General features: G+C 39.2%; 2 protein-coding genes across 6 annotated transcripts; both read left to right on the top strand.

The window, feature by feature from the left end:
• Positions 1-158: 158 nt before the first annotated feature.
• atp6v1ab (ATPase H+ transporting V1 subunit Ab) lies at positions 159-11,765 on the top strand. Its single transcript, XM_037757540.1, has 14 exons — positions 159-338; positions 4,168-4,271; positions 4,515-4,643; positions 5,982-6,196; positions 6,285-6,422; positions 6,503-6,654; positions 6,747-7,018; positions 7,110-7,232; positions 8,581-8,695; positions 8,786-8,849; positions 8,942-9,145; positions 9,326-9,420; positions 9,574-9,745; positions 11,072-11,765. Exons 2-14 carry the CDS (start codon positions 4,190-4,192, stop codon positions 11,162-11,164), a joined length of 1,854 nt encoding a protein of 617 aa, XP_037613468.1. The 5' UTR covers positions 159-338; positions 4,168-4,189; the 3' UTR covers positions 11,165-11,765.
• Positions 11,766-12,104: 339 nt separating this feature from the next.
• On the top strand, positions 12,105-27,249 carry gramd1c (GRAM domain containing 1c). Of its 5 annotated transcripts, none has more exons than XM_037757536.1 (19): positions 12,129-12,200; positions 12,303-12,334; positions 13,630-13,741; positions 14,178-14,301; positions 14,776-14,876; positions 15,613-15,708; positions 15,788-15,868; positions 20,358-20,476; positions 20,551-20,701; positions 20,783-20,945; positions 21,041-21,187; positions 21,351-21,469; positions 21,572-21,714; positions 21,797-21,900; positions 22,663-22,833; positions 24,206-24,272; positions 24,361-24,480; positions 24,905-25,010; positions 25,830-27,249. In XM_037757536.1, the coding sequence occupies exons 1-19, from the start codon at positions 12,144-12,146 to the stop codon at positions 25,896-25,898; spliced, it is 2,082 nt and encodes a 693-aa protein (XP_037613464.1). In that variant the 5' UTR covers positions 12,129-12,143; the 3' UTR covers positions 25,899-27,249. The 5 variants fall into 5 exon arrangements, with proteins under 5 accessions (XP_037613466.1, XP_037613464.1, XP_037613463.1 ...); XM_037757535.1 differs by having other exon boundaries at positions 14,148-14,301; XM_037757538.1 differs by lacking the exon at positions 12,303-12,334 and having other exon boundaries at positions 12,105-12,178.
• The last annotated feature ends 650 nt before the right edge of the window (positions 27,250-27,899 follow it).

Raw genomic sequence — 27,899 nt, 5'->3', positions numbered from 1 at the left:
GTGTATATACTTTTATTGATGGTCTTATAAATGGAGGTATTTTTGACTTAGTTTATATAGGAAAAAAAATAGGACAATGTACTCTTGCTCATGCTGTAGACGAATATCCATCTAGAGCAGTCGATCACCAACGTTGTAAAACTCTTTGCGGCAGTGGCTCCGTGGGCGGATCCAAAATGGCGTCAGTTGCAGGGCTCCAGCAGTAAAACGGAGCAACAGCAGCAGAGTGAATGAAGTCAGCTGATCTTCAGTCTGCTGTCACGCACCGCAGCACCCATCGTTCCTCTCTCTCTCGGTGTCGAGGCAAGACAGTAAACCACCACTTCACTACCACAAAGGTAACTATTACATATCTTTAATATAACTATGATATTATAGTCAGACATTGGCTTGTGTTGTATTGTTGTTTATGAAATAATGTAGCTGACGTTGCGCCAAAATGGTAGATCTAGCAATGTGTCATCCAGGCCAAGAGACCAGTCTTGCTTTCCATAACACTGAGTACATACGGAGCTAGATGACGAGGTTTTCTAGTAAAAAGTGGAATTATTTGACATGTTAATTCATGATTTATCCGCCTGATTTTAGCCTCACCTTGCAAGCTTGCTGTCAAACTGAAAATCCTGCATTGAGGCCAGTTTCAAAGCATATTATGTCATTTTTATGCCATTAAATATGTACTAATCTTATGGGTTTTTCTCTCCACTAAAACAATTAGTTTCATGCAAGCAGCTATACCTGCATTCAAAAATAATAAATCAGCAAAGAATAAAATACAATCAACAGAGGGATCATAAAAACAAGAAACATCTGGGGGTAAAATACAATTTAGAAAGCAGAATAAAATGGCCAGAGAGGGATGATGAAAGTAAGTCTTTACTATTTTTTCCTATATAAACTAAGTAAAAAAATATCCTCCATTTATAAGAGCATTAATAAAAGTATATACACAAAATATGAGAATATCTTATTATGAAAAATATTTATTATTTATTTGTATTATATGTTTTTGACTATGAAGTTGAAGAAATTGTAGGTCACCGCCTATGCAAGTGGCACCTGTAACTACTTTTTTATTTTTATTTTTATTTTAGAATAGCATTCATTTAAAATTCATCATATTACATAGTATAAATGGCCATTAAATATGTACTATTGTTATGTTTTTTTTTCTCCACTAAAACAATTAATTTCATGCGAGCAGCAGCTATACCTGCATTCAAGGAGTTTTTGCAATTAACATCAATGTGTCAGGATGTTTTTGTCACCTACATGTGACATTTCTGAGCTTATTTTCTGCAGCAATACCTTCATAGCCTATGCATGTTCTTCTCAGTGTTGTTAACTTTTCCTTTAGCCCAAATGTCCAGTAATGATAAACTAAAAGTCTGCTTTCAGCCCTCAATAAGAGAAAAAAAAAACAGGTACAGTAAACTAGTCTCTGCCTGGTTTCAGGGAATGAAATTAGCACCTGCCAGCTGCCAAATACAGGGTAAATGTTGGCTGTGGCAGGTAAGAATTTTAGGTCACCTGCCACCATGGCACATTTTATGCAATCAGAATAGTAGGATTTGCTTTTATAACAGAGGATGCATCTCTTTGTAAGTAAAATAAAGTATTGACTGAGTTAATCTTTGCTTGTAAACTATTAATTAGAAAGCAATACACGTTTTTTGAGAATCGATGTATGCATATAGCGGTGTGTTCTTTATACTATGACAGTTTTCCTAAAATTTGATTTTTAAAAAGTCGCAATATATTGAATTGTAACCCCTGTATCATGATATGTAGGCTATAGTATCGCCAGATTCTTGCCAAAACACAATCCTAGTGTTTACGATTCTAAAGCGTTCTACATATATTTTAGAAGTGGCAGACTAAAAAATTGTGTGGCTCGTAAAAAATGTTCAGTGACCTGCCACAGTGGCATGTGAGGAAAAAAAATAATTTTAGGCCCTGCCTAGTTTACAAGCTTTGTTTCACTTTTAATTTGACATCCGTTGTCAACAGTTGACCATTCCCACCTTTCTTTAGCCTACTATCCATCACAAATTAAGCCAACATAACATCAAAAGGTCAGCAGCAGTTTAATAAAGCAGGGTAAATCATCTTTAGTATGCCCCATGCCCATTTTCTGTGGAGGATTGTAGTCAGGGGTGGGAGAATATCTCCAGTGTGTCCACACACACAGTCATAACTTGTACTTCCCAGTTTTTCACCATGCTAGTTTTCCACTTCCTTAAAGAGACTCATACAGACCAGACCAGCCAGTCAGTCATGTGCCAGGATCATATGATCACACAGAAGTGTGATGACTGTTGTTAACTGCCAGGATTATAACAAGAGGATGTAACCTTAACTGCTTGTAAAAAGGCTTGTGACAAATACTGTGTGATATTATTGTCATAAAAGGCTTTTTTTTCAACATGTACATGCAGTTTGTTGAATTCAAGCTATTCAAGCAGGTAGAGAGATGTGATATTATGTGAATTCATCATCAGGACAATAGGCCTTATCTTCCAACTGTATGCTGCATTTTGGAGGCTCTTAAACTTTTAGGTATACCTGTACATGTTTACGGTGTGCTCAGTTTGTCTTTGAAATGAGAAACACATAATTACCAACTGAAAGTACTGGGATTTTGTTTGTTTTTGGTCTTTTTTTCATATAAATGATGTGCAGGAAGATCAGAGTGAAGGTGTCATTCTTGTAATTCCTGCATCGACCCATTGGTGGAGCTGCTTTGTTCCTGCACAGATGGGTTAAGAAGCGGCGTAGCGTAAACAGGAAGATCTGAGTGGGAAGGACAAGAAAAGGGCATGCATGTTGAGTACTGTATGTGTGATATAATTGACAGATAGTGGATGAGAAACACCACATTTAAGTAGTGTGATCTGCAGTGTGTGGAATGCACACAGTATTTTGCAGATGAAGCTGCTCTGTAATGTGTGCACAGCATCTGCAGTGCTGAGGGGATGGGCTTGTGTCACGACTGATGACAGCTTGTATTTGTGTTACTCCTGCATGCAGCCAAAGTGAGTCACGGTAGTATCTAGCAGATATGATGATGTGAAAACGACAGAAATATAAATAAGAGGAGACAGAAGATGCAAAGATGCAGATGGGAGACATCTGTCAGTCTGTATGGAAAAAGAGCATTTACACAAGTGCAATGTGAATGTGAAGGGAAAACCGAGGAACATGCTGCTCTGTGGGATTTCCCTCTAATGTTGGCCGCCTAACGCGTCATGCTGACTACTACTGCACCTGAAGCAGCCAAGGAGGAGAAAGAGATGAGGATGGCCTAGATTATGCACCGTAATGCTGAGATATGCAGAGTCGTGAGCAGTGATGTTGCCGTATTTTCCTGTCGGTTTCCATAGTTACAGTGTGATGTGGCACTACCAAGGTACCAGCACGGTGCCACGCAAATATTTACCTCTGAATATGTGGATTCTTTCAATAATACCTTTGAATACAATTCCTATTGTTTCTACGTTTTTATAATGTGAAAATTAATTTGGTACGGTCTAAATTAATCAGTTGTGAAAAGCGATTTTGTGTTAAAACATCATGCCGGGAATGATGCAGAAGAAGAAATGTATTATATGTATTAACAAAATGTTTTATGTTTGTTAGGGATGCACCCATACGACTTTTTTGACTAACAAAATGTGACCAATAAATACATAGATATAAATTAATTTAATTGTTCTTTATTATTAAAATAATAAATCTTACACAAATTGAATAGATCTGTCCCATTGTCACCGATATCCGATCCAGAATCGTATCTGTGCATCCCTAGTTTGTGTTGGCGTCAGTGTTTAAAGTCAGAAAAAGGGAGTGATTATCCTGTGTGGCCATATAAAGATTTAATTCTTTCATATTAACCAGTTGGCTCAGTGCTTAAACAGATTGGTAGCACTGTGTGGTCTGATATGAAAAGAACTGTAACAGCAGTTATCAAAGCGCTCCTAACCACAGCTGCTTTATGACTGCTAATAAAAGATCTCAATAATTAAAATGTAGACGCAGAGGTTATGTTGTGGTATTGCTGAGGAGAGGATGGCCCCTCCTGCTCTGGCTCATTTTCCCTTTTCCTGTAGTTCTCTGTTGCTTGATGTCTCCCTCACATTATCCCTCTCCTCTCTGCTCTCCTTCCAGTTCGACTAATAAACCGGTGAAGATGGACATGTCCAAGCTGCCCAAGATCAGGGATGAGGAGAGGGAGAGCGAGTTTGGATACGTCCATGGAGTCTCCGGACCAGGTTGGCTACCACACACACATCAACGCTATCAAACTCTTTCTCCACTTTGCACTTATAGCACAACAGAATTACTGCAGAAGCATTTAAAAACAGACGCAGGCTGCACGCTCTACGACAGTATTTGAGCTGAAACAGGAAATAAAAGAGGACAGACTTGTTCAGCTTCTGCTCTCTAGCTTCCTGGGGTTTGTTTGTTTAACCTATATTCAATCTGATCATTTATACACTTGTTTGTTTTCGTAGTGGTGACAGCTACAGCCATGGCAGGAGCAGCCATGTATGAGCTGGTCCGTGTCGGCCACAGTGAGCTGGTGGGAGAGATCATCAGGCTGGAGGGAGACATGGCCACCATCCAGGTCTACGAGGAGACGTGTATCCTTTTGACCATGTGACCGTCCATTCTCTGTCTTTACTCGATGCCACAGCTTTCATATTGATCCATTGTACGGCTGCTTTTAAGCCATCTGTTTGAGTCAGTCAGGCCAAAAATGACAAAAGAGAGAGAGAAAAGTGATACAACGCTGCTGAATACCTGTTTTTAAAGAATTCTGACCTATATTCTGAAATATAGTATTTATTAATAGCTGTATAAGAATCATACAATACAAAATACAATAATTTAATAGACAATATATACCTTTAAACTAGGGTATATCGTGACACAGGTATTGACAATAACTGTGATATTTAAAAATTAAATATTGATATCATGTTAATAATACACTTATGATAATATTGTGTAAATAATCCAGCGCCTCTTAAATCATTTTATATATACAGTTATGGTTACAGACTCTCTCTGCACCTCCCTATACTCGTATTTTGAGTGTAATTAATTTCCCAAAAAAGAGACAAAACGCACAATAAACAAAGTCAAAGATGAATTTGACTGATAGCATTATTTACAGATTTTTTTTATTTTTATAGATATCGCGATAATATCGTTATCATGAATTCTTTTGGCCACGATAATAATATCATAAATCATATTGCGACAGACCTACATTAAACCCAACAGATAATTTTTTTTAACCCATACAACAAAGATTTAAAAAAAAAAATCTAAGTACATAATTAAGCAAATGTCTTCATTCTAAAGCGAGAAGGAAGAAGAAAGGGAAAGCAAAAGTGGACGTAAATAATGCTAAGATATGGTCAGCAAATTTCCTTCCAATAAACTGGGAAGAGGTAAACAAATTAGAGCTGCAACGATTAATCGATTAGTTGACTATTAAATTAATCAGCAACTATTTTGATAATCGATTAATCAGTTATAATAATATTTTAAGAAAAAAAAGTCAAAATTCTCTGATTCCATTCTTGTGAATATTTTCTGGTTTCTTTAGACAGTAAACTGATGATCTTTGAGCTGTGGACAAAACGAGACATTTGAGGACGTCATCTCGAGCTTTGGGAAACACTGATCGATATTTTTCACCATTTTCTGACATTTTATAAACCAAACAACTAATCGAGAACACAATCGACCGATTAATCGACAATGACAATAATCGTTAGTTTCAGCCCTAAAACAAATAAAAGGTAATCATATCTTATAGAACTTACCTTCCTGCCCTTTTAATGAAAAATGAAATGTACATCATTACTTCATTCATCCAGACTGTTACACTCTGATGCATCGTAATATCTTGCCTATGTAAAAGTTAATATATAGATATAGTCCGGCATTTTTCCTGAGCTTCGATGCAGCCGGTGTGTCTGTTGGAGATCCTGTGCTGCGGACGGGGAAACCTCTCTCTGTTGAGTTGGGTCCAGGAATCATGGGGTCCATCTTTGATGGTATCCAGCGACCACTAAAGGACATCAATGACATCACGCAGAGCATCTACATCCCCAGAGGTGTAAACATCGGAGCCCTCAACCGAGACATCAAGTGGGAGTTTACTCCCGGCAAGAGCGTGCGGGTGAGTGTCTGTTCCGACTCCAAACCTTCAGCTGGACATGTTTATTAAATTATTCATGTTAACTTATTTTTTTTTTAATCGCCGTTAGGTTGGCAGTCACATCACAGGAGGAGACATCTACGGCACGGTGTTCGAGAACTCCCTCATCAAGCACAAGATCATGCTGCCTCCCAGGAACAGAGGCACCGTAACCTACGTGGCTCCACCTGGAAACTACGACGTCTCTGTGAGTTCACCGCACCTGCGGCCGCAGCTGGGACTGTTAGATGTTGCTTTGTGTTGATGGTGTGTGTGTTTCTGTGTCAGGATGTGGTGATGGAGCTGGAGTTTGAGGGGGTGAAGGAGAAGTTCACCATGGTGCAGGTGTGGCCTGTCAGACAAATACGACCCGTCACAGAGAAGCTGCCAGCTAATCACCCGCTGCTGACCGGACAGAGAGTGCTGGACGCCCTTTTCCCGTAAGTCTCACATCCTACTTTTAACCCTTTTAAGACAGTCATATTGAAAATGGTTTCCCCACCCTGAACTCTCCTCTCTTGTGTGTCTGAAGATGTGTGCAGGGAGGAACCACAGCCATCCCAGGAGCCTTCGGCTGCGGAAAGACCGTCATCTCTCAGTCCCTGTCCAAGTACTCCAACAGTGACGTCATCGTCTACGTAGGCTGCGGGGAGCGTGGTAACGAGATGTCAGAAGTACTGAGAGACTTCCCTGAGCTGACCATGGAAGTGGACGGGAAGACGGAGAGCATCATGAAGAGAACAGCCCTGGTGGCCAACACCTCCAACATGCCTGTAGCTGCCAGAGAAGCCTCCATCTACACAGGTAAATAAAAAGTCTCATTCGCTCTCTCTCTCTGATTGCATGTAGATTAACACACATTAGTGGTGCATGCTAACTCAGTTTGTTTTGGCAGGAATCACGCTGTCTGAGTACTTCAGAGACATGGGATACAACGTGAGCATGATGGCCGACTCCACCTCCCGTTGGGCCGAAGCTCTCAGAGAGATTTCTGGCCGTCTGGCGGAGATGCCTGCCGGTAAGTTTAGAGTCTCCTAGAGATTATAATGAGAGCTGGAGGCATTAGATTCATTCCAACTACTGTTTAAACGATTAGATGGTTAGTTGATTGACTAATTTAAATGCAGCAAAAATGCCAAAAATTCAATGGTTCCAGGTTCTTAAATGTGAATATTTGCATTTTTTCTGTCTTCTTTGATGGTGAACTGAGTATATTTGTTTTTTTTTTGGACTGCTGGTCATACAAAACAACTCATTTGAAGTAGGGCTGCATAATTAATCAAAGTTTTATCGAAATTGCAGTATGGCCTATTGCAATTTTCAAATCGCAGGAAATGCAATATTTGTTAAAGGCAAAATTTGTGTCAAAATACCATTTTAAATTAAATATTGTTGTGCTGCAGAGATGTCCTGGCCTACACATCATATTCTACAGACTTTAGAAAACATCTTTGTTTGGTACAGATCCCTGCAAAAATCACACCAGAATCATTTTAATATGTTTTTCAATGAAAATGAGAATAATGATGGAAAAATGATCATTCCCTCTAACATCACAAATCATATCACAACTGCAATACCAGTCAAAATGATTGTAATTAGATATTTTTTCAAAATCATGCAGCCCTACTTGTGATGTCCTCGACTAAAGATATTCGTAGTCAACTAACACTCTTCTATTAGATTTGTTGATTTAATCGACAGATCTGCGTCTCGAGATAGCTTCTGTTATGATTTGACGCTATATAAAAATAAATTGAATTGGAAAAATTTAATCTGTAAAACTGAGTTTCTCCACAAAGAAAAAATCTTGTGTTTACCAGAGATGTGCTCATAAGTTTGGAAATAAGTCATTCAACATGAAAAATGCATAAAAAATGACTAATCAACTAAAGAAATCAGACCAAAAGGACCGATTAGTCGATTAAGAGGGGGCAGCCCTACATACGTTTTTGCAATTTATAGCTTAAACCATTAATAAAGGAAATGTATGGATTAATTAATGATTGAAATAAGTGTTGTTTGCAGCCCTACTTCCATCTGGGCTTTAGTTGCAGTACAATAAAGTGTTTATTGAAACACACAATTCTTAGTGTCTGAGGTTAAAATCACAACTTCATTTAATGATCAGGGTCAATGATGCTTTTTTGCCTTCCTCTAAATCGTAAAAGTATGTGAACTGGTGCACAAATGTGAAGACAATCTTTGAGCTGAATGCACCATCAGTGTTAGTTAACATTTCTAATCCTTAAATTCCCCTCTACAGTAGTTGGAGTGCTTCTTTGTTTTGTGGTGCAACTCTCTAACCTCTTTTGTATGTCACCAGTGACCTCTGAACAAACCGTATTTTGTGTATCTGCCCACAGACAGTGGTTATCCTGCCTACCTGGGCGCCCGTCTCGCCTCCTTCTATGAGCGTGCTGGAAGGGTGAAGTGTCTGGGTAACCCTGAGAGGGAGGGCAGCGTCAGTATTGTAGGAGCGTGAGTACAGCTTTGTCCCACTAGAGGGAGACATTACTCTGCACATGTTGTATGGACTGTAACTAAGTTCCCTGTTTGAACCTTTCTCAGTGTATCGCCTCCTGGTGGTGACTTCTCTGACCCTGTCACTTCAGCCACCCTCGGTATTGTACAGGTAAATTAACAAATTCAGATTCTAATCAAGCTTTGTTGATTAAAGGTGCTCCGGTCTTTGCTTTATTATGTTGGGGTTATTTCCTCTCTCAGGTGTTCTGGGGTCTGGATAAGAAGCTGGCTCAGAGGAAGCACTTCCCTTCAGTGAACTGGCTGATCAGCTACAGCAAATACAGTCGCGCTCTTGATGAGTATTACGACAAGCACTTCCCCGAGTTTGTGCCCCTGCGTACCAAGACCAAGGAGATCCTGCAGGAGGAGGAGGACCTGGCTGAGATCGTGCAGCTCGTCGGAAAGGTAATTCAGGAGAAAGTCGGCTGCAGCGGTTTCATTTTTGGATGAACTTTGAACTGATTTTCTACTTTTCCTGTATGAAGCTTCAAAGTCAGACACGCATCGAAAAAAAAATCACACATTTATCCCATATCTGCTCGCTCCAACACATTTTTTTTTCCATTTAAATTATCTTTTTAACAGGCGTCACTGGCAGAAACGGATAAAATCACCCTGGAGGTCGCCAAACTGCTCAAAGATGACTTCCTGCAGCAGAACGGTTACACTCCTTATGACAGGTAACATCATACACAACACAGCATGTGCTCGCTCACTTTTAGTCACACAGAGTTCAAATAGATGTAGGACTATCTCCCCCTGGAGAAAAAGTGAAACTTGACTGTTAGGTATTGGATCCAAAATGTCTGACTGCTCTGTGTCCATCTCCTCAGGTTCTGTCCCTTCTACAAGACAGTGGGCATCCTCTCCAACACGATCTCTTTCTACGACATGGCGCGGCACGCAGTGGAGACCACGGCTCAGAGCGACAACAAGATCACTTGGGCCATGATCAAGGAGCACATGGGAGAAATCCTCTACAGGCTCAGCTCAATGAAATTCAAGGTGTGTGTATGTATATGCCTGCAAAAGCTTGTATATGTCTCCTCTGCCATTTGTGATTTTAATTTCATGGATAGCAAAAAAGCAGGAATTTGTTCTTCCTACCCTAACATATCAGATTTTTTTTAAACTTTTGACTTTTTGCTTTATTTCTTGTAAAAGTATGGAATATTTTTCAAGATATAAGACTCATAACCAAAAGAAATCAAAGGGAAAATAATATTCTCTGTAATTTCTTTTATTATTTATTTATTTTTATTGGTACATCTGCTGTTTTGTTTTTGCACCAATAAAAAAGGAGAAATACCCAAGAAAAGACTAAGAAACAAGTTGACATACAGAGCTTCACATGATACATAACAAACCAAAAAAAGGATGAAATAATAGTCATAATAATTTTAGTAACAACATCTTAAATAAATAAAAAATAAAAAAAGACAATAATACAGTTTTTGAAAACAAAATAACTAGATGGTATTAATAAGGAAGGAATTAAAAGATAAATAAATACATGAGTTGTTTGATATTTAGCAGTGCCAGCTAATGTAGAAAATTATTTATATTTAAAGCATTCTGCAGAGGACACAAGGTAAATGGTGGAGAACCACTGTTTTAAATGTTTGCCAAATTTGACTTATGCTTTATGAACATACAGTATTCTTGGTTTGTAATGTGCGGCAGGAAGTCTGCCTTTACATCAGACGAAGAGTCTCTTAGTGCTGATTTATTTTCAGCTTGTTGACATATTGTTTGCTGCGACACATTTCAGAGTTGAGACAATCACATAAGGAACTGGAAAGTTGAATTGTTTTAACTACATCTTATGCAATGACCTCCACCCATCGGGTTTTCTTTTCTTTTTTTTTAACTTGATTGCCATTAATACAAATTAACAGGCAATTAATCATCACAAAAGAAAACCGCCTTGAGACTGGGCCTCACCTGACACACATGGACACAAAAACAAAGTAACGCCGCATATTCCCATCTAGTTTTCTTTTGTCATTTTTCAAGAGAAACTGGCCAAGAGGGTGGCATGAAAACATCGTTACAACAATAAATGCACACAACATAAACAGGCAAAGACAGTGTGTAGATGATATCCAGTTAAGATGCATGAATACATTTAATTAACCAAAAGCTCTGACAGTTTCAAGTCTGTACATTGTTCCAGGAGGAAGGGACAGCGTATTTAATATGATAATTGTATTTTTAATGACACTTATAGGACACCATGAGGATGACGTCCATAGCTCAAGCACCACAGATCATGCACAGAGTCTGCTGTTTTGTGTTCACGATGTAAGACTGTATTTCTTTGTTGCACAGGACCCGGTGAAGGAAGGCGAGGTTAAGATCAAGGCCGAGTACGCTCAGCTATTGGAGGACATGCAGAATAGCTTCCGCACGCTGGAAGAGTAGGCCTCCACCTCTCAAGACCCTCTCCAGTTTTCATCTCTGACCCCTCCACTGCAGAATCACATTCCTCGTATCCCCAAAAACCCCACGTGCTCCCCCTGTGCTCCTTTTTTTTTTTTTTGTGAGTGATTGTATGAATGTGTGTGTGCCATTTCATGTGGAGGGAAAAAGAGAAAGATGTACTGTATTCATTATTATTTGTTGCCTCATATAGGCGCACTCTGGATCCTCTGCATGGTCGTTGATCGTGTGTGCGTGAAATGTGTGTACGAAAGAGGAATCTCTTCCTTTCTCTGTTTACATGATTTCTTTTTATGTATCCGTGTTGCTCTTCCTGATTGTTCGGTTGATGTATTGTAATTCATAGACCATCTGTACAGAAGATTATTGAATATAAATTTAATAAGATCAGCCTATTTATTGCCAGCAGCATTTTGACGTGAAGGCTTTTGTCGTTCCTTTTTCTTTATGTTTTTGGTTTTTATGGTTGTGTTTCACGCCGTGCTGTGTCTTGTACTTTTACTGTGTGAATGTGAGTCGACGCTCTGCTGTCCAATACTTTCATGTGACTCCCAAAGAATTAAAACATGGGGAAAAAAAAGAACAATGTGTTGTTTGCCTGTTTGACCTGCTAGTTTCTGATGATGCTGTCAGAGCTGCTCAACTGGTCTCTCTGCATATCACTCATTCTCTCATGCACCCTCCCCTGGGGATGCTTTGTTCACAGATAATTCTAACTACTTTAATTATTTTTTTTTGAAAAGCACAGAGCTTAATTTTAATGATTCCAATTAGAAGTCGAAATGAACTATTGGGATTTAAAAAAAACATTGTGTAAATGTTAAAAATCTTTAACTTGATGAAATAAAACACTGCAGTAGCTTGCTCACCTGAGTACCTGGCTGCTACAGGTGGAATCAACACCTGAATGAATTAAAGGCACATGTCATTTTGGAGCCATTAACTAGTTGTTTGAAGACCAATGAGAGCCACCGATGACATGACAACTCCCTTCAGGTATGTTCCCATGCATGGAAAGGTGAGATGCACGTGCAACAAAGGCAAACAACGCATCAGCAGAGCTTCACAGCTGTTTGGGACGTTTTCTTGACTTCTTTTTTTAACTCGATTGCACCTGGAGACAACAGAAACCCTGGGTCCACTCCGAGTCAGGTATGTGACTGACAACAACCGTTTAGGTAACCATCAAGTGGAGACATGTTGGAGGTTTTAGCACGCCTCGTGGTGCTGTGCGTAAAAGTATTTGCTTTGCGCGTTTTGACGACTTTACAGAGCTGATAGTCACATTTTATCTCTTTGACATGGATAGTTGTGATGGTTCCTGTCAGCTGACACAATCTGAGAGAGAGTTTGGAAGTGTATGATATGGTGGCATAAGGTCGCTGTCATTATGTGCAAGTTTCTTGACTTTGAGACATAAATCCATTCTTCTAACGAGACTTTTCCATTTAACAAAAGAGTCATAAGATAAGATATTCCTTTATAAGTCCCACAGTGGGGGAATTTGCAGTGTAGAGCAGCAAAGGGGATAGTGCAAAAAAACAAGATGCATCAGCTAACACAGTAAAAAAAAAAAGAGCTAAACAAAGTTTAACAAAATATGAACCATTTTAAATAGAAGGAAGTATATACAGTATTGACAATAAACAGACTATTAACAAAATTGCACAAGTGTTAAATGAAATTGCACCTGAAAATATCAGGTTATTGTCAGTGTTTTGGTGTGTAAGTGGTCTACTGGGAGCAGTGCTGGTTGTAGAGTCTGACAGCTGGAGGAAGGAAGGACCTATTAGGAATATTAACACAAAATAAGATAAGATAAGATATTCCTTTATTAGTCCCACAGTGGGGGAATTTGCAGTGTACAACAGCAAAGGGGATAATGCAAAAAACAAGATGCATCAGCTAACACAGTAAAAAAAAAAGAGCTAAACAAAGTGTAACAAAGTATGAACCATTTTAAAAGAAGGAAGTATAAAAATAGGAGCAGTATGTACAGTACTGACAATTAACACACTATTACCAAAATTGCACAAGTGGAAATTATTGAATAGTGAGAATGAAATGTATGAATGAATGAAATTCCACCTGAAAATACCAGGTTATTGTCAGTTTTTTGGTGTGTAAGTGGTCTACTGGGAGCAGTGCTGGTTGTGGAGTCTGACGGCTGCAGGAAGACTTTCAACTTTTCAAAGGTTTCAGTTCAGTGGCATGACAAGACTTCTTCCCTCCTAGTTAAACCAGTTCTGTTGCAGACAGTGATAATGACTCCCCTGTGGTGATGTTGCTGCTGCATATCCTTGTTTCATGACCTTTAGCTTCAGATCATATTCTAGTTCAACTCACAAAAGACCTACAAGTTATTTTAATCTCCTTTTATGACACCACTGGAGAGATTGAGATGTGTGTAACATCACACTTTTCATCATCTTTATTCATTTGAGCAGAGCAGCAGAGCAGATGGACCAGGGATCCAACCGGTCAGGAGTGGGCAGTGATTATATTACAGATGAGTCAACATCTATGGTGGATGTCAGGTGGAGCTCTGATGAGGAAGAGGTAAAAAAACTCCTTACACAACACTGTTAACCCAGTTAACATACTGCTGCTTGTATATGACATTTGTCTCCTTCATATAATTCACTTAAATCATGCAGTTGTTGTAGAATTTATAATAAAGTTTGACATGGAAAATCTTTGACTGTCCTCTAGTGGGTCAGACTCATTACACCATGTAACACCTCGCACAAGTGGGATTGCTGTTGCCTCTCTGATGCAAAGCCCAAAAGGCTAATAATGCTGTTTACCATCTGCTCAAACTCACAGGAGATGCTTCTTACTGGTTTCTCAATCTTATTATGTCTGTCTGTTAAGCTTTATAACCTTTTAACCTTTATAAACAGCATATCATTTGTACTTGTGTATAAAGACCGAACAAATATGTTGTGCCTCATTGATGTCTCAGTATCAGTGGCGTTCACATGTGCTCCCCCAGGGCTCCGACCCTCAGGGGCCGTGTCTCGCGGCACCTCAGACTCCTCTGCCCAACTACAAACAGAGGTTTGATGAATTTAAGAAGCTGTTCAAAGAGCTGCCGGAGTCAGAGAGACTCATAGTGGGTGAGTTACTGCTTCTCATACTAATGATGATATTGATTTTATTATTTAAATTGATGATATTCTTTACTGAGATCCAGTATTTCAATTGAATTTTGCACACTTTTTGAATTTGCGCAACAATTTGGATGCAATAAAAATACAAAATAGTCCTTGTTTAATTTAATTGTTTTGTTTGCCAAAGTGGAAATGCCTGAGAAAGTACTTAGACTAACAAATAACGCAAAACTAGAAGGACATCCCTGCAGGGTGAGCAGCTCTTTAACATGGGAGACAACAATTTGCAAAAAAGATGAAATGTACAATTATATAATGTTTAATGCAATTACATGATCAGTGATAAAGTCACTGGCCAATTTTTTAACCAGGTACACGTTATCACACAGTATCACACTCTGTACCTGCGCCTTTTAGTGATTCATTGGAGATAAGGCACCATGTTTTTCATATATATATATTTATCTTTTTTTTCCTCAGACTACCCGTGTGCCCTCCAGCGGGACATCCTCCTTCAGGGACGCCTCTACCTCGCAGAGAACTGGCTCTGTTTCTACAGCAATGTGTTTCGTGGTACGAAGGTAATAAGAGTCTAGTGGAGGAGGATGTCTAGAAGCACGCTGTGTTCACGTTAATGTAACCGCAAATGTGTGGACAAGGCAACAAAATATAGTGCAAGATTATATTTTCATATATTGCTAACCATTTGCATTCTTCCTCCTTAATGTACATTTGGATAATGATGGTTTAGTCTTTTTAAAAGCGGGAGAAAACTGTATTAGAATCAAATGAAGAGTGTGCATCATTTTAAAGGAAAAACCCACCATAAAACACTAGATTAAAACATTTATAATAAAACAAAACCTTTCAGTTCTGAGCCCCTTTCTGTTGGTTTGTTGCTGTCATAAAGGTGAAAACTATAGATAAATGGACATTTTAAATGTTATCAGTGATACAAAATTGAAACCATAAATATATTTTTGTGTCAGTTCCTCAAAAATAAACCGCAAGAAACTGTAGTTTGCATGTGCAACAGATGAACAACAACCACACTACAACTGTAAAAAAATAACCAGGAAGATGCTCTGTAATTGCACGATTGCGTCAGTTTACCGTATGATAATGCAACAATGCTGCGGTGAACAGTAAGTTCACGCCTCTTCTTGTGAGTTACTGAAAGTCATTTCATCACAATGTAACTCCAGAGTGGAGGAGGATCTATCTGACAACGTACCCAAGGGTGTTTTTTTCTTTCTTTCTTTGTTAAGCATGTGTTTACGAACTGCTGTAACCTTACACTTTTTCTTTTTTTTTTAGATTGTACTGACTCTTAAAGACATCATGGCTATGACCAGAGAGAAAACCGCTCGTCTGATTCCCAATGCAATCCAGATCTGCACAAGCACAGACAAGGTATATTGTGTTAGAAGAGAGCACTGTTGATTTCACATTTGATAAACATATGATTATCTCTTTATATCTTCACCTGCAGTTCTTCTTCACATCCTTCTCGGCAAGAGAGAAAAGTTACCAGAGTGTTTTCCGCATGTGGCAAAACACACTGTTGGACAAGGTACAACTCTCCTCCACTTAGCTGCTCTTACCTTATACAGTCTCCTACTACAGACAATGTACGTATTCCATGTGGGAGTAACCACATGTAACCACATGCAGGTCAACAATAGTCACTGTTCCATACCTCCAGTCACATGTATCACAAACAGACTTTGCTGTTATGCAATAACTTGACTGCGGTGACTAAATGCCTCCCAATCAGAGCACCAGCAGCTCTGTGACTTTACCCCATTTTGCAGCACTTACCTAATCCGTCCAGAGTAGGTATCATACTGTCATATGTCTTCCTTTGAGGTTATCAGTGCTGCTCTGCTGATGCATGTAGGGTAAAGATCTGCACACAGCACAGTTTGCGCGGGAGTCCAACAGACACAAGCTTTTGTTTACTGTTCCACATACTGAGGTGCTGTGTATTTGGAATAATTTACCTGTAGTATGTCAGGAATATAGTTAAAAGTAAACCCACTACAGCTCAGCCACCTTTATTTGAGTTCACCCAGCTCTTTGCACTGTAAAAGAAAAAAAAACTCATAATAAACAATAAACTTGAAAAGCTGGTTTAAAGATGGCAGGCACAAATAATGTAAACCGGTTTACATATCTTTAAAAAAAAAAAAAAAAAAATGTTATGCCAGAGTTGACTTTTAAGCACTTAAATGGATTTGAAGCTTCTGTTGAAGTGTAATTGCTGAAAACCTTCGATAAGGTAGTTGCAATTTTAAGCACCATGGGCCATTGTATTGCTTTCCAGTCTGGGAATGGCGGACCCCGCCACCAACACTGAAAACTACGATTTTGAGAGGTAATAATGGCTATTGCTGTTGTGACCATAACTACTATTCTAAACCATAGTTTGATTTCATGAACATCTTGAAGATTACAACTCTTAAAAATTAGTTAAAAGTGTCAGTTGATGTGTAGAGGCGAAAGCAGTTGAAGAGTAGGTTAAAGGTCCCATATTGTAAAAAGTGAGATTTTCATGTCTTTTATATCATAAAGCAGGTTAAAGTGATATATAAATACTGTGAAAGTATCAAAACACTCAATCCATGGAGAAATACACACGGACCATATTCAGAAACTATGTGTTTGAAACAAGCCGTTTGGATTTCTGTCCATTTGTGATGTCACAAATCTACAATATTTAGACCATTTCACAGTTTGAAACGTAAACATACTAAATATGCCCCAGTTTATTTCCTGATGCTGTGTATGTGAATGACATCAGCTGACAGGAAGTACACATGGACCCAAGCTGTTGCCTAGCAACGCAATTCCGTTGCCATTCTGTTGAAATGAGTGTTTCAGACAGAGCATGAATACAGGCATATTCAGACAGACAGTATGAGAAAAATAATGTGTTTTTTTTTAACATTAAAGCATGTAAATATGTTCTAGTAGAAACCCAAAATACAAACATGATCCAGAAAATGAGCACGATATGGGACCTTTAAGACATGGACATTTCACTGAAGTGGCAGAGATGTTACGCTGGAATAATTTACCTCCAGTATGTCAGGGATAGTTAAAAATGAAAGCACCCGCTCAGTTTAGCCATCCTTTTTTGGAGGAGTAGAAGATATTAAATTAATAGATAATATGAAAATTAATGTAGAGTATAGGCCAGGGGTCAGCAACCTTTACTATCAAAAGAGCCATTTTAGGCAAAAAAAAAAAAAAAATCTGCCCTGAGCCGCAAAACATTATACAGCTTATACAGTTTACACAGTTTATAGTCTTAGTATATAAGTCTAATGCAAAGTGCAAATGTATTACGGAGTATAAGGGCCACATACAGGGAAAAAAAGTCGTAATATTGCGAGAATAAAGTCATAATATTACGAGAAAAAAGTCATAACATTATGAGAAAAAAGTCGCAATATTACGAGAATAAAGTCGTAGTATTACGAGAAAAAAGTAGTAACATTACGAGAATAAAGTCATAACTTTACGAGAAAAAAGTCACAATATTACGAGAATAAAGCCATAACTTTACGAGAAAAAGTCAGAATATTACGAGAAAAAAGTTGTAATATTACGAGAATAAAGTCATAACTTTGCGAGAAAAAAGTCACAATAATACCGGAATAAAGTCATAATATTACGAGAAAAAAGTTGCAATATTACGAGAATAAAGTTGTAATATTACGAGAATAAAGTCGTAATATTACGAGAATAAAGTCTCAATATTACGAGAAAAAAGTAGTAACATTACAAGAATTAAGTCACCACATTACGAGAATAAAGTCATAACTTTACAAGAAAAAAGTCACAATATTACGAGAAAAAAGTCACAATATTACGAGAATAAAGTCATAATATATTACGAGAAAAAAGTCGTAATACTGCGAGAATAAAGTCGTAATATTACGAGAATAAAATCACAATATTACGAAAATAAAGTCATAATATTACGAGATTAAAGACACAACAGTACGAGAATAAAGTCCTAACTTTACGAGAATAAAGTCGCAATATTACGAGAATAAGTCGTAATATTACGAGAATAAAGTCATAACTTAACGAGAAAAAAAGTCACAACATTACGAGAAAAAAGTTGTAATATTACGAGAATAAAGTCATAAGTTAACGAGAAAAAAAGTCACAATATTACGAGAAAAAAGTTGTAATATTACGAGAATAAAGTCATAACTTAACGAAAAAAAAAAGTCACAATATTAAGAGAAAAAAGTCAGATCTTTACGAGAAAAAAGTCACAATATTACGAGAATAAAGTCATAATTTAACGGAAAAAAAAGTCACAATATTAAGAGAAAAAAGTCAGATCTTTACGAGAAAAAAGTCACAATATTACAAGAAAAAGTCGTAATATTACGAAAATAAAATCATAACTTTACGAGAAAAAAAGAAAATAATATAATATTATGACTTTATTCTCGAAATCTCAGATTTATTTTTTTCCTGAATGTGGCCCTAATCCTCCATCCTACCATAGACCTACAACAATGAGAAATAAAAATGAAAATGTAAACAAAAAACAGTTATTCATTTCCATTCTAAAAAATCCACAGGGAGCCACTGGAGAGGAGCTAGAGAGCCCTATATACCCCTGGTGCAGGCAATATGTGCACATTATAATATCTTGTTTTTAAGAGGAGAAACGATGCAGCAGGACTGTTATTATAGACAGGCACTATGGCAGCCTACCCACGGGGGTATGAGCCCGCTGGGACCCCGGAGCACAAACACCTGTATATAAAAACATCACATCTAGAGTTCATTGACCTCTCTCTGTCAGAGGCTGCTGGTTCACATTCCGCCTGCAGCCGCACAGAGCGCTCCACTTGACGCTCCGCTTATTGTGTCACAGCTGAAACTATTAACGGAAGCACATCGAAACTGAGGAGTTTGTGTTGAACTACAGGTGGACCGGACATTCCCACAGGTAGATAGTGTTTATTTACATTTTATCACGGTGTAAATCTGGGCGGTGCGCGTCATTACGCCCATTGGACTCGCTCATAGCCAGGACTTCCTGAATGTGCGTCCAGGTTATACAGATCACTCTGTTTGACAGCCAGTTGAAGCTCACAGCTGCAGGGAACATGTCCTCTGACAAGTAAGTAAAAGCCTGTGTGAGTGGTTCTTAAACTTTCTCTCGGTTTTAGATGAGCCACAACACTTTATGTGTCTCCATATGACAAAAAAATCAGGTCGGATTAAAAAGGTTTACAATAAAACAAACGCCATATGGCACAGTGCATCTTGTTTTTGCAATTTTGTAACATTGAGCTTCTCTTGCTTGTCAACAGAAACATGTCAGATTAATATCTAGAGAGACAATAAGGTGTGTTTGTCACAACATGGAGATAAGACTGTACATTATACTGTGTGGAGGTTTCCAGGTTACCTGCAATACTTCGAACCCTGACTCACCTATTAAGTTTATTGTTCATATTATGATTTATATCTTTCAAAGCAGAGTCCTTATTGTGCAAGAGGAGAGAGATATCAACAGGAGCAAGCTGTTAAAAAAGTTATGACTTTATTCTCGTAATATTAGAACTTTTTTCTCGTAAAGTTATGACTTTATTCTTGTAATATTACAACTTTTTTCTCGTAAAGTTATGACTTTATTCTCGTAATATTACAACTTTTTTCTCTCGTAAAGTTATGAACTCATTCTCGTAATATTACAACTTTTTTCTCATAGTTATAATTTTATTCTTGCAATATTACAACTTTTTCTCTCGTAAAGTTATGACATTATTCTCGTAATATTACAACTTTTTTTTATCGTAAAGTTGACTTTGTTTCTCTTAAAGTTATGACTTTATTCTTGTAATATTACCACTTTTTTCTCGTAAAGTTATGACTTTATTCTCGTAATATAACAACTTTTTTCTCATAAAGTTATGACTTTATTCTCGTAATATTAAAACTTTTTTCTCGTAAAGTTATGACTTTATTCTCGTAATATTACAACTTTTTGTGGTTGATGTTTCCATGACCTCTCTTTCTTTCAGCCTATGACCTGCTTGGAGTTGTGGCAGATGGTTAAACAGCATTATGGGCATGACCTGGGCCTGAGCCATGAAGAGATGGAGAACTTACAGATATCAGCAGAATCGAGCATGCAGACCAGGTATGCACGTTCAAAACCTGCTTGCACACAATCAAAATGCGCTGTAATTTGACACCACCTGTCTGTGTTTGCAGCCTGTCACCGAGGCCTGGTGGTGAGGAGGGGAGGCTGGAGCGCCCCCCGACCCTTCGCCTCCCTGGGATGGAGCATTCGCCTTTAGAGACCTCAAGTCCTCAAGGGGAGGACCCGCCGTCTCCTCTCGGCTTACTGAACCTTCCCAACGTGGTATTACATTTTTTTTTTCCTTTTATTGCGTGATCGTGCATGTCTAAATGTTCTCACACCTCATTGTTTTTGCCATTGCAGGACGACTCTCGCAGCCCCTCGACTCCGCGGCGCAGCCCCGTTCCCTCGCTGCTCCGCCTCGCCACGGACCGGGATTCCAAGCACTCCTCACTTTCTCTCGACCTCAACGCCAACGAGAACGACGCGTCCGAGCAGAGCGGTTCAGAAAGCATCGAGGATGGTAGTAAGTGGAGGCACCGGAGGAAGCTTGAGCTCATGTTTTGAATTTTTGTGGTTTCATAATTTCCTCTTTCTCTGAACTTTTTTTTGCTTCATCAGTGGAGGAGCGAGTGGGTTTGACCCAGGTGCCGGCAGGTCGACTTTATCTAAACAAAGTGTTCCACATTAGCGCACAAAAGATGTTTGACCTGCTCTTCAGCGACTCCAGCTTCCTCCGCAGGTTCATGGACATCAGGAAAACAACCAGTACGTCTTAAACCTATTTTAATTTAAATCTAAACAATGATTATCTGTATGATCCCTGTTAGATAAATGATTTTCAGCCATTCCTGAAACTAATTCATCCACCAGTTCTAGTTAATAAAAAAAAAAAAGCATAAATATTCAAGTTGTCCTTTTGTGTTATCAGACGCCAGCTCTACTGCTTGGCAAAAAGACGCCGCCGGAAACATGAAGAGGACTCTGACCTACACAATAACCATTAGCAACCCTCTGATTGGCAAGTTCTCCACCGCTACGGAGTACCAGGTGTGTTTACATCCATGTGAATGGTGTGTGTGTGTGTGTGTGTGTGTGTGTGTAGCATGACTGGATGACTAAACATGTATTTGTACTCCAATTATCTCTCAGACGTTGTACAAAGAATCCAGGGATGGTCAGTATTACCTCCTGGACTCGGAGGTATACACTCACGACGTTCCCTATCACGATTACTTCTACACTCAAAATCGGTACTACATAATGAGTAACTCGAAGCGGAAGTGTCGACTAAGGTAAGATATTACGATTATGTTGGTTTATAAAATATTTTGTAAGTGATTTCCTTTTAAAAATGTCGTTATGTTGTGCTGCCAGGGTGTATACAGATGTGAAATACAAGAAGCAGCCATGGGGCCTGGTCAAGTCCTTCATCACCAAAAACTCCTGGAGCGGCATTGAAGAGAATTTCCGACAGCTCGGTGAGTAGAGAGCTGTGTTCGCACAGTGTGGAGGCAGACGAGGACACTTCCCTGTCTTCATTCCTTAGCTTGTGGTTTATTTTATCTCTGATCTGATATGAGCTGTTTCCTCCAACACAAATCAGGCTGTGCAGCGGTTAATCATTTTAGAGCTGCATTTGCAAGGAGGGAGGAAAGGAGTATAATTGGCAATCCAGCCTGCCTCAGACATTTTAAGTGCTCTGAGCTTGAGCAGGAAAAACCTTCCTGAATTATGTAAATTTTCTGAAAAGGTTTTTTAGTTACTTGTTAAAGGTGCAGTTTGTAGGATTTGGCGGCATATATCGGTGAGGTTGCAGATTGCAACCAACTAAAACTGCTCCTGTGTGATAAGCGTGTAGAATTACAGTTGCCAAAGCGAAAACGTTAAAACGCGAATGGCCCTCTATAGAGCCAGTGTCTGGTTTGTCCGTTCTGGGCTACTGTAGAAACATGGCAGCCGGCTCAGTGAAGGGGATCCACTCCCTATGTAGATACCGACGGCTCATTCTAAGCTAACGAAAACATAACAATTCTTATTTACAGGTGATTATACACTAAAGAAAACATACTTATTAACATTATATTCCATTTCTGCTAATAGATCCCCCTAAATGCTACATACTGTTCCTTTTTAAGCAGACATTTTTTTTCCGCTGCAATCAATCAGTGTCTAAATTGTCTTAACCCTTCTCACTCTGCTCCATGTTTGACTCTTTGTGGCCCTGTGATGACACCTTACAGAGGCAGAACTGCTGGAGGAGGAAGCGGAGCTGAATCAAGGAGGTGGAGACTCTGGGAAGATGGGCGGGCTTCGGAGGAGGAGGCGGACTTATAGCCGGACTATGCCAGAGCACATGAAGCCCAACAAGCAGTACGGGCAAGACCCTGACCAGCACAGAGATGGCAACATGGGTACATGACGTTATACTGTATATAATGGCTTTAAAGGAATAGGTTTGTCGAGAGGCTCAATACCACTATGGATGGATGGATGGATGGAGACAGTTAGCTCAGCATAAAGCTTGGTAGCAGGGGGAAATGGTTAGCCTGGCTACCAGCATCACTAAAGGTCACTAATTAACATGTTGTAACTTGTTTGTATGTGCTCAAAGTCACCGTGCCCAGCCAAGAAATGGTGCACCTGATTGGACGAACGCTTTCCCTCGTTGGCTGCTGCTCCAGCTTTCAAACCGGAACCAACATGGCGGCTTGTTTGGAAACGTTTTTCTCGTATATTACAGAAATAGTTCACCGAAATGTGTTTATGAAAATATTTTATGCAAGAAATAAGCCATGCAGGTGCTGAATCTGTCTTTATTTTGGATCGACAACGCTTAATTTAGAAGTTTCTCGAGATTTTCCAGAGGCAGCGAGTTGCGCTGGATGCCCCTGATTTGCATAAAGTAGCCCGGACCTCAACTTTATGCAAATGAGGAGCTGCCAACGTGACATCCCATCTCTTGAATCACGCCGCCACGCTACCAGAATGCATTGCACGGCTGCTTACATAGACAATGAATGGGAAGCGTAGAAAGGACAGAGGCTGTGGATCATGTACCATTAGTGAACTGGTGCTGGTAGGCCAGGCTAACTATTCCCCCTGCTTCCAGTCTTTATGCTAAGCTAAGCTAATCGACTCCTGGCTCCAGCTTTATATTTAATCAACAAATACTGTAAGAGTATATCGATGTTCTCATTTAACTTTCGTATGTGAATTTTGAACTAAAATGTCAAACTATACCTTTAAGGCTGCTTGGTTGAGATTACTAAAAATATTTTTTTTTGTATTTTAGTGATGCCAAAAGTGTTTGAATGAGCAAGCACGTACATTTAAAACCTTGGAACAAATTTCCTTAATCTGACTGAAGTAAACTATGAACATGTGAGGCCTTCAGCACTTTCAAAAAGTGTCAACGTCAAACATCCAGCTGCTCTGCACTTTGACATTTTCTTGCTGCGGTAGCAGCAACTGTGACAAAGCCTTGAAAGCAAATGTTTATTGTGCAAACTGTGTGCCAGACAACAGCCACTGCGACAGTATATAGATGAGTGGAGTTATGTTACGGTCTTATTGGGTTGCACCTTTGACACGCCCACAAAAGTGCAATATTTATATCTCAGGCCGTTGCAAAATGTTGCACGCCGTTGGGAGGAAATATCTTCTAACCAGAAAAATGTTGCAAACCTGTGCAAAACTTTCTCATATTGACTGCAACCCAGGTTTTGTTTTTCACACATCCAGCATGTAAATCTATAATTCATTGATCTGTTCTGCTTCTTTCAGGCCCCATGGAAATGAACGGCATGCACCGATGGAACACCACGACATTAGTGGCTGGGATGAGTGTGATGTAAGTTAACTACCTGGAAACACACCTGGGAAACAATGTGGGATGTGGGATCCAGTGGATTAAACTCTGTGCTTTCCGTCTCTTTCAGTTTGCTGATTCTGACTGTGATGAATCTGGGTCTGTTCTTCAAGTTGTGGGCCATGGAGGACGTCGCCAACCGCATGTACCTGAGCACAAAGCATCGGCTGAGGGAGAGGAGTGAGGCCAGGTCAGATAACTTTTTGTTCTTTTGCAGTATGCATATTTCTTTGCATCTTCCCCCTTGATTAGTCATCTGTCATAGATGGTAACTATATTAGTAGTTGCCACTCAGAAAGCAGAAGTCTTGGTGTGGGTGGAGAGGGGGTAAGAGGTTATTCTTCCTCCACTTTTTTCTGTCTGTGTCGTTTAAGCAGCCCACTTACAAGAGAGCTCTTGTTCTAATGACTCACAATGTTAAATCTGCCTCAGTAACCGTGGTTACGCAAGTGACATCGTTTTGCATCTGTGCTCTTTCGCTCTTAGCCCTCTTCTTCTTACACGTCCTTCACTTTGTTACTGCCACTGTTTTTGTCTTCTGCTGCCTTTTTATGTAGCAAATGTGAATAATATCATATTTTTGCACATAAGAGGAATTTCTGTTGTTTGTGCAGCTTGGCCCCTGAATATGCGCCCAGACAGGGACCAGGGTATCGGACCATAGAGGATGCGCAGCTGCTAAAAACTGTGCTGCAGGACTCCATCAACCTTTTAGAACAGGTAGGACAAGCTGGGAATACACTACATCAGGGGTTCTCAACCTTTTGTATCTGGTTAAAACTTTCCGAGGACCACCATCCCACATAAATGTCAAACTGGGCTATAAATATGTGTTATGCCACTGTACGCTGTAATGACCCCCATAAATATTCAGCTTACCCTCACCCATCAGTGTCTGCCATTATGAATCCAAAGTATTCAGGGTCATATTTCCTCACCACAGGCTATGGAGCTTTTACTAGTGCAGAGTTGTCTCCAACATCAGTTTTTCGTTTCAAAAACCGCTTCATTTTGTGTCACTGCATCCGAGACATGTATGTCTGTAAAGGGGAGACTCGTGGGTACCCATAGCACTCATTTTCATCCACATATCTTGAGATCAGAGGTCAACGTATCCCTTTGAAAAATGCCATGCCAGTTTTTCCTTGCCAAAATTTAGCTTTACTTTGGAGTGTTATTTAGCCTCCTTCCCGACAAGCTAGTATGACATGGTTGGTACCAATTTATTCCTTAGATTTTCTAGTTTCATATGATACCATACCGTCGGACTTTGAAGAGGTTAATCTAACCATTTTACCTCCAAGGCCCACTAGGTGGCGCTCTGAGGCCCACCAGTGGTTGAAAATAGCTGCACTACATGAATAAAAAGTCTGATTGTAGCTCCAATGTGGCCATGATTGTGGAGATTCTGCACTGCTTTGTGCAAAATAGTGCAGTTCATCATAGACTCAGTTAGAAAGCAGAGACATGCAGCTGTCATTTAAAAAAAGCTAAAGCAGGTGTTGTAGCTGCTGAGTCAGTTTCTTCTTCTCCTCACAGCTCCGCAGCTCTCTGGTGGTGCTGCAGCAGAACTTTGCTTTGGCCAATCGCACGGCAGCACCACAGTGATACTCCATCACCTGGCGACTACAGCGTGCCTATCCCCGGCCCTGTGGAGGGAATAAAAGGACGACAGTAGTGAACTGCCTCTGAGGAAATCTCTGGTATCCAGTGACGTTGCCATGTAGACGTCCCCATGTAGACGTCCCCAGACCCCTGACATGCCATGTGTTGCCAGCGGTTACGCGTCCCAAAGCCTGTGGCGGGGCATCAGGTGCCAGGATGTTTTTAAAGCTGCGGACTGACTGCTGCGAGGACAAAGTTGCATCAGAGTCGGCCGCACATGAAGCAATGGGTTTAGATTTCTGTCGGGTGCTATTGTTGGATCCATTAGCTGGCTTCTTTTTCACTCTTTCCTTTAAATAGTGGCATTAGATTTCAGAAAACGCCTTCCTATGTTCTGATGAGCCACATCAAGTGAACTAGTTTTATTTTTGTTTTATTCCAGGGAAGTGAATCAATATTATTTAAAACGGCTATTTTCTTTATTTACATTTTTTGCACATTTTATCATTTTTTGCACAAGTGCCTTGTAGAGGCCGTGTTTTAGATATCTTTTGGGATTTTTTATTTTTTTCCAATAAAAATTGTAGAATCAGTGACTCATTTGAAAGGTTGTCCTCTCTTTTGTAATCATGATAATTCAACTTTTTGTATATGTAAACCGCAGGAGTGGTTGCAACATAACATTTACAAATTGCAAATAGGAAAATATCTTGAATTTTGTAATACTGTATATGAGCCAAATCATGTCTACAGAAGATACTGCTGATGGTGTGCCTTTTTTACTTGTACATGTGAAATCAGTTTTATGTACTTTCTTTTTGCTTTGCTGTTTTTTACGCTGAACCAAGTAAAAAAACTATGATTTGGTGTAACTTGAAATACTAGGTGTAGGTTCGGTGAGACTATCTCAGGTTATCTCGGCACTATGCTCTCACTCTGTCAGCACTAAGTTTGTTCTGTGATTTCCAAATTGACATGAACACTATCGTCATTTTTTTTTAACGAATTGTTGGTGACACGCTACTACAATTGCATTGAGCCTTGTTTGATGTTTACAGTGTTGCCATCATCCTTGTCTGTGTGCATACATTTGTTCAGCTGCAAGCGACCACTTGTTAAAAACTGGTTTCTGTTTTGTACATTTTTAGCCATATTGCAATTAACTATTTTAATAAACAAGATTTCTTGATAAAATCATGTCTTGTTCTGCCAACATTTTAAAATGCAATATGTTAGAGCTGCAAATGATTATTTTCATGAGTGATTAATTGGCCAATTATTTTCTTGATGAATTGTTATTGTCTATATTGTCAATGTCTATAAAATTGTGGAAAATGTCCATCACAGCAGCTGACTTATTTTAATGTCTTGTTTTGTTCGGCCAACCCAAAACGGTTAATTATTCTTAAAGCTGAACTGCCTCAAAACAAAGGGAAATAACCACACTGTTCTTCTTTAAGAGTACAAGAGTTTATTCTGTTGAATCAGGATTACTGATTTGTTTTTAGTTGTTATAGATGATGCTGGTAGGAACGGCACACTGTGTCCTGTACGCTGCTGCTGGAAACAGAAGCGGGAAACTAAATGGGGGTAAAGCCAAATGTGTCTTTGCTCCTTTGTCACAGGTGAAATACAAGACTATTGAGACTGTCGTTAATTATTGAGCAGTAGTCTGTCCTTATTTACTCCTAGAGGAAATAATATATTGCTTCTATTGTATCCTTAGGATATGTGATAGTGGCAATTAGTATATCTGCAGTAAGATTAGTTTATATTGAGATTACATTGTCTCCTATTGTATAGGCTACTGTATGGTATTGTCCCTATAAGGACTTCAGTAAAGTTTTATCGTAATATCCAGCGGTGCAAAGTAAGTACATTTACTCACATAATATAATTTTGAGGCACTTGTACTTTATTATGTTATATCCTACTTCCACTCCATTTAGTGTTTTAGTTACTTTACACATTAATATCATTCATACAAAACATAATACCTTTTTA

The sequence above is a fragment of the Sebastes umbrosus genome, chromosome 21 (assembly GCF_015220745.1).
Source record: "Sebastes umbrosus isolate fSebUmb1 chromosome 21, fSebUmb1.pri, whole genome shotgun sequence".
Classification (NCBI taxonomy): domain Eukaryota; kingdom Metazoa; phylum Chordata; class Actinopteri; order Perciformes; family Sebastidae; genus Sebastes; species Sebastes umbrosus.
This window is presented reverse-complemented; position numbering and strand designations above follow the sequence as displayed.

Bases quoted from the DNA above. Each gene is read 5' to 3' on its own strand.
- gramd1c (XM_037757535.1), top strand. From the start codon at position 12,144: ATGAGAGCCACCGATGACATGACAACTCCCTTCAGGTATGTTCCCATG. The intron at 21,188-21,350 runs GTACGTCTTAAA...TTGTGTTATCAG, and splicing joins GGACATCAGGAAAACAACCA to ACGCCAGCTCTACTGCTTGG. The intron at 21,470-21,571 runs GTGTGTTTACAT...ATTATCTCTCAG, and splicing joins CCACCGCTACGGAGTACCAG to ACGTTGTACAAAGAATCCAG.
- atp6v1ab (XM_037757540.1), top strand. From the start codon at position 4,190: ATGGACATGTCCAAGCTGCCCAAGATCAGGGATGAGGAGAGGGAGAGC. The intron at 6,197-6,284 runs GTGAGTGTCTGT...AATCGCCGTTAG, and splicing joins CTCCCGGCAAGAGCGTGCGG to GTTGGCAGTCACATCACAGG. The intron at 9,146-9,325 runs GTAATTCAGGAG...TCTTTTTAACAG, and splicing joins TCGTGCAGCTCGTCGGAAAG to GCGTCACTGGCAGAAACGGA.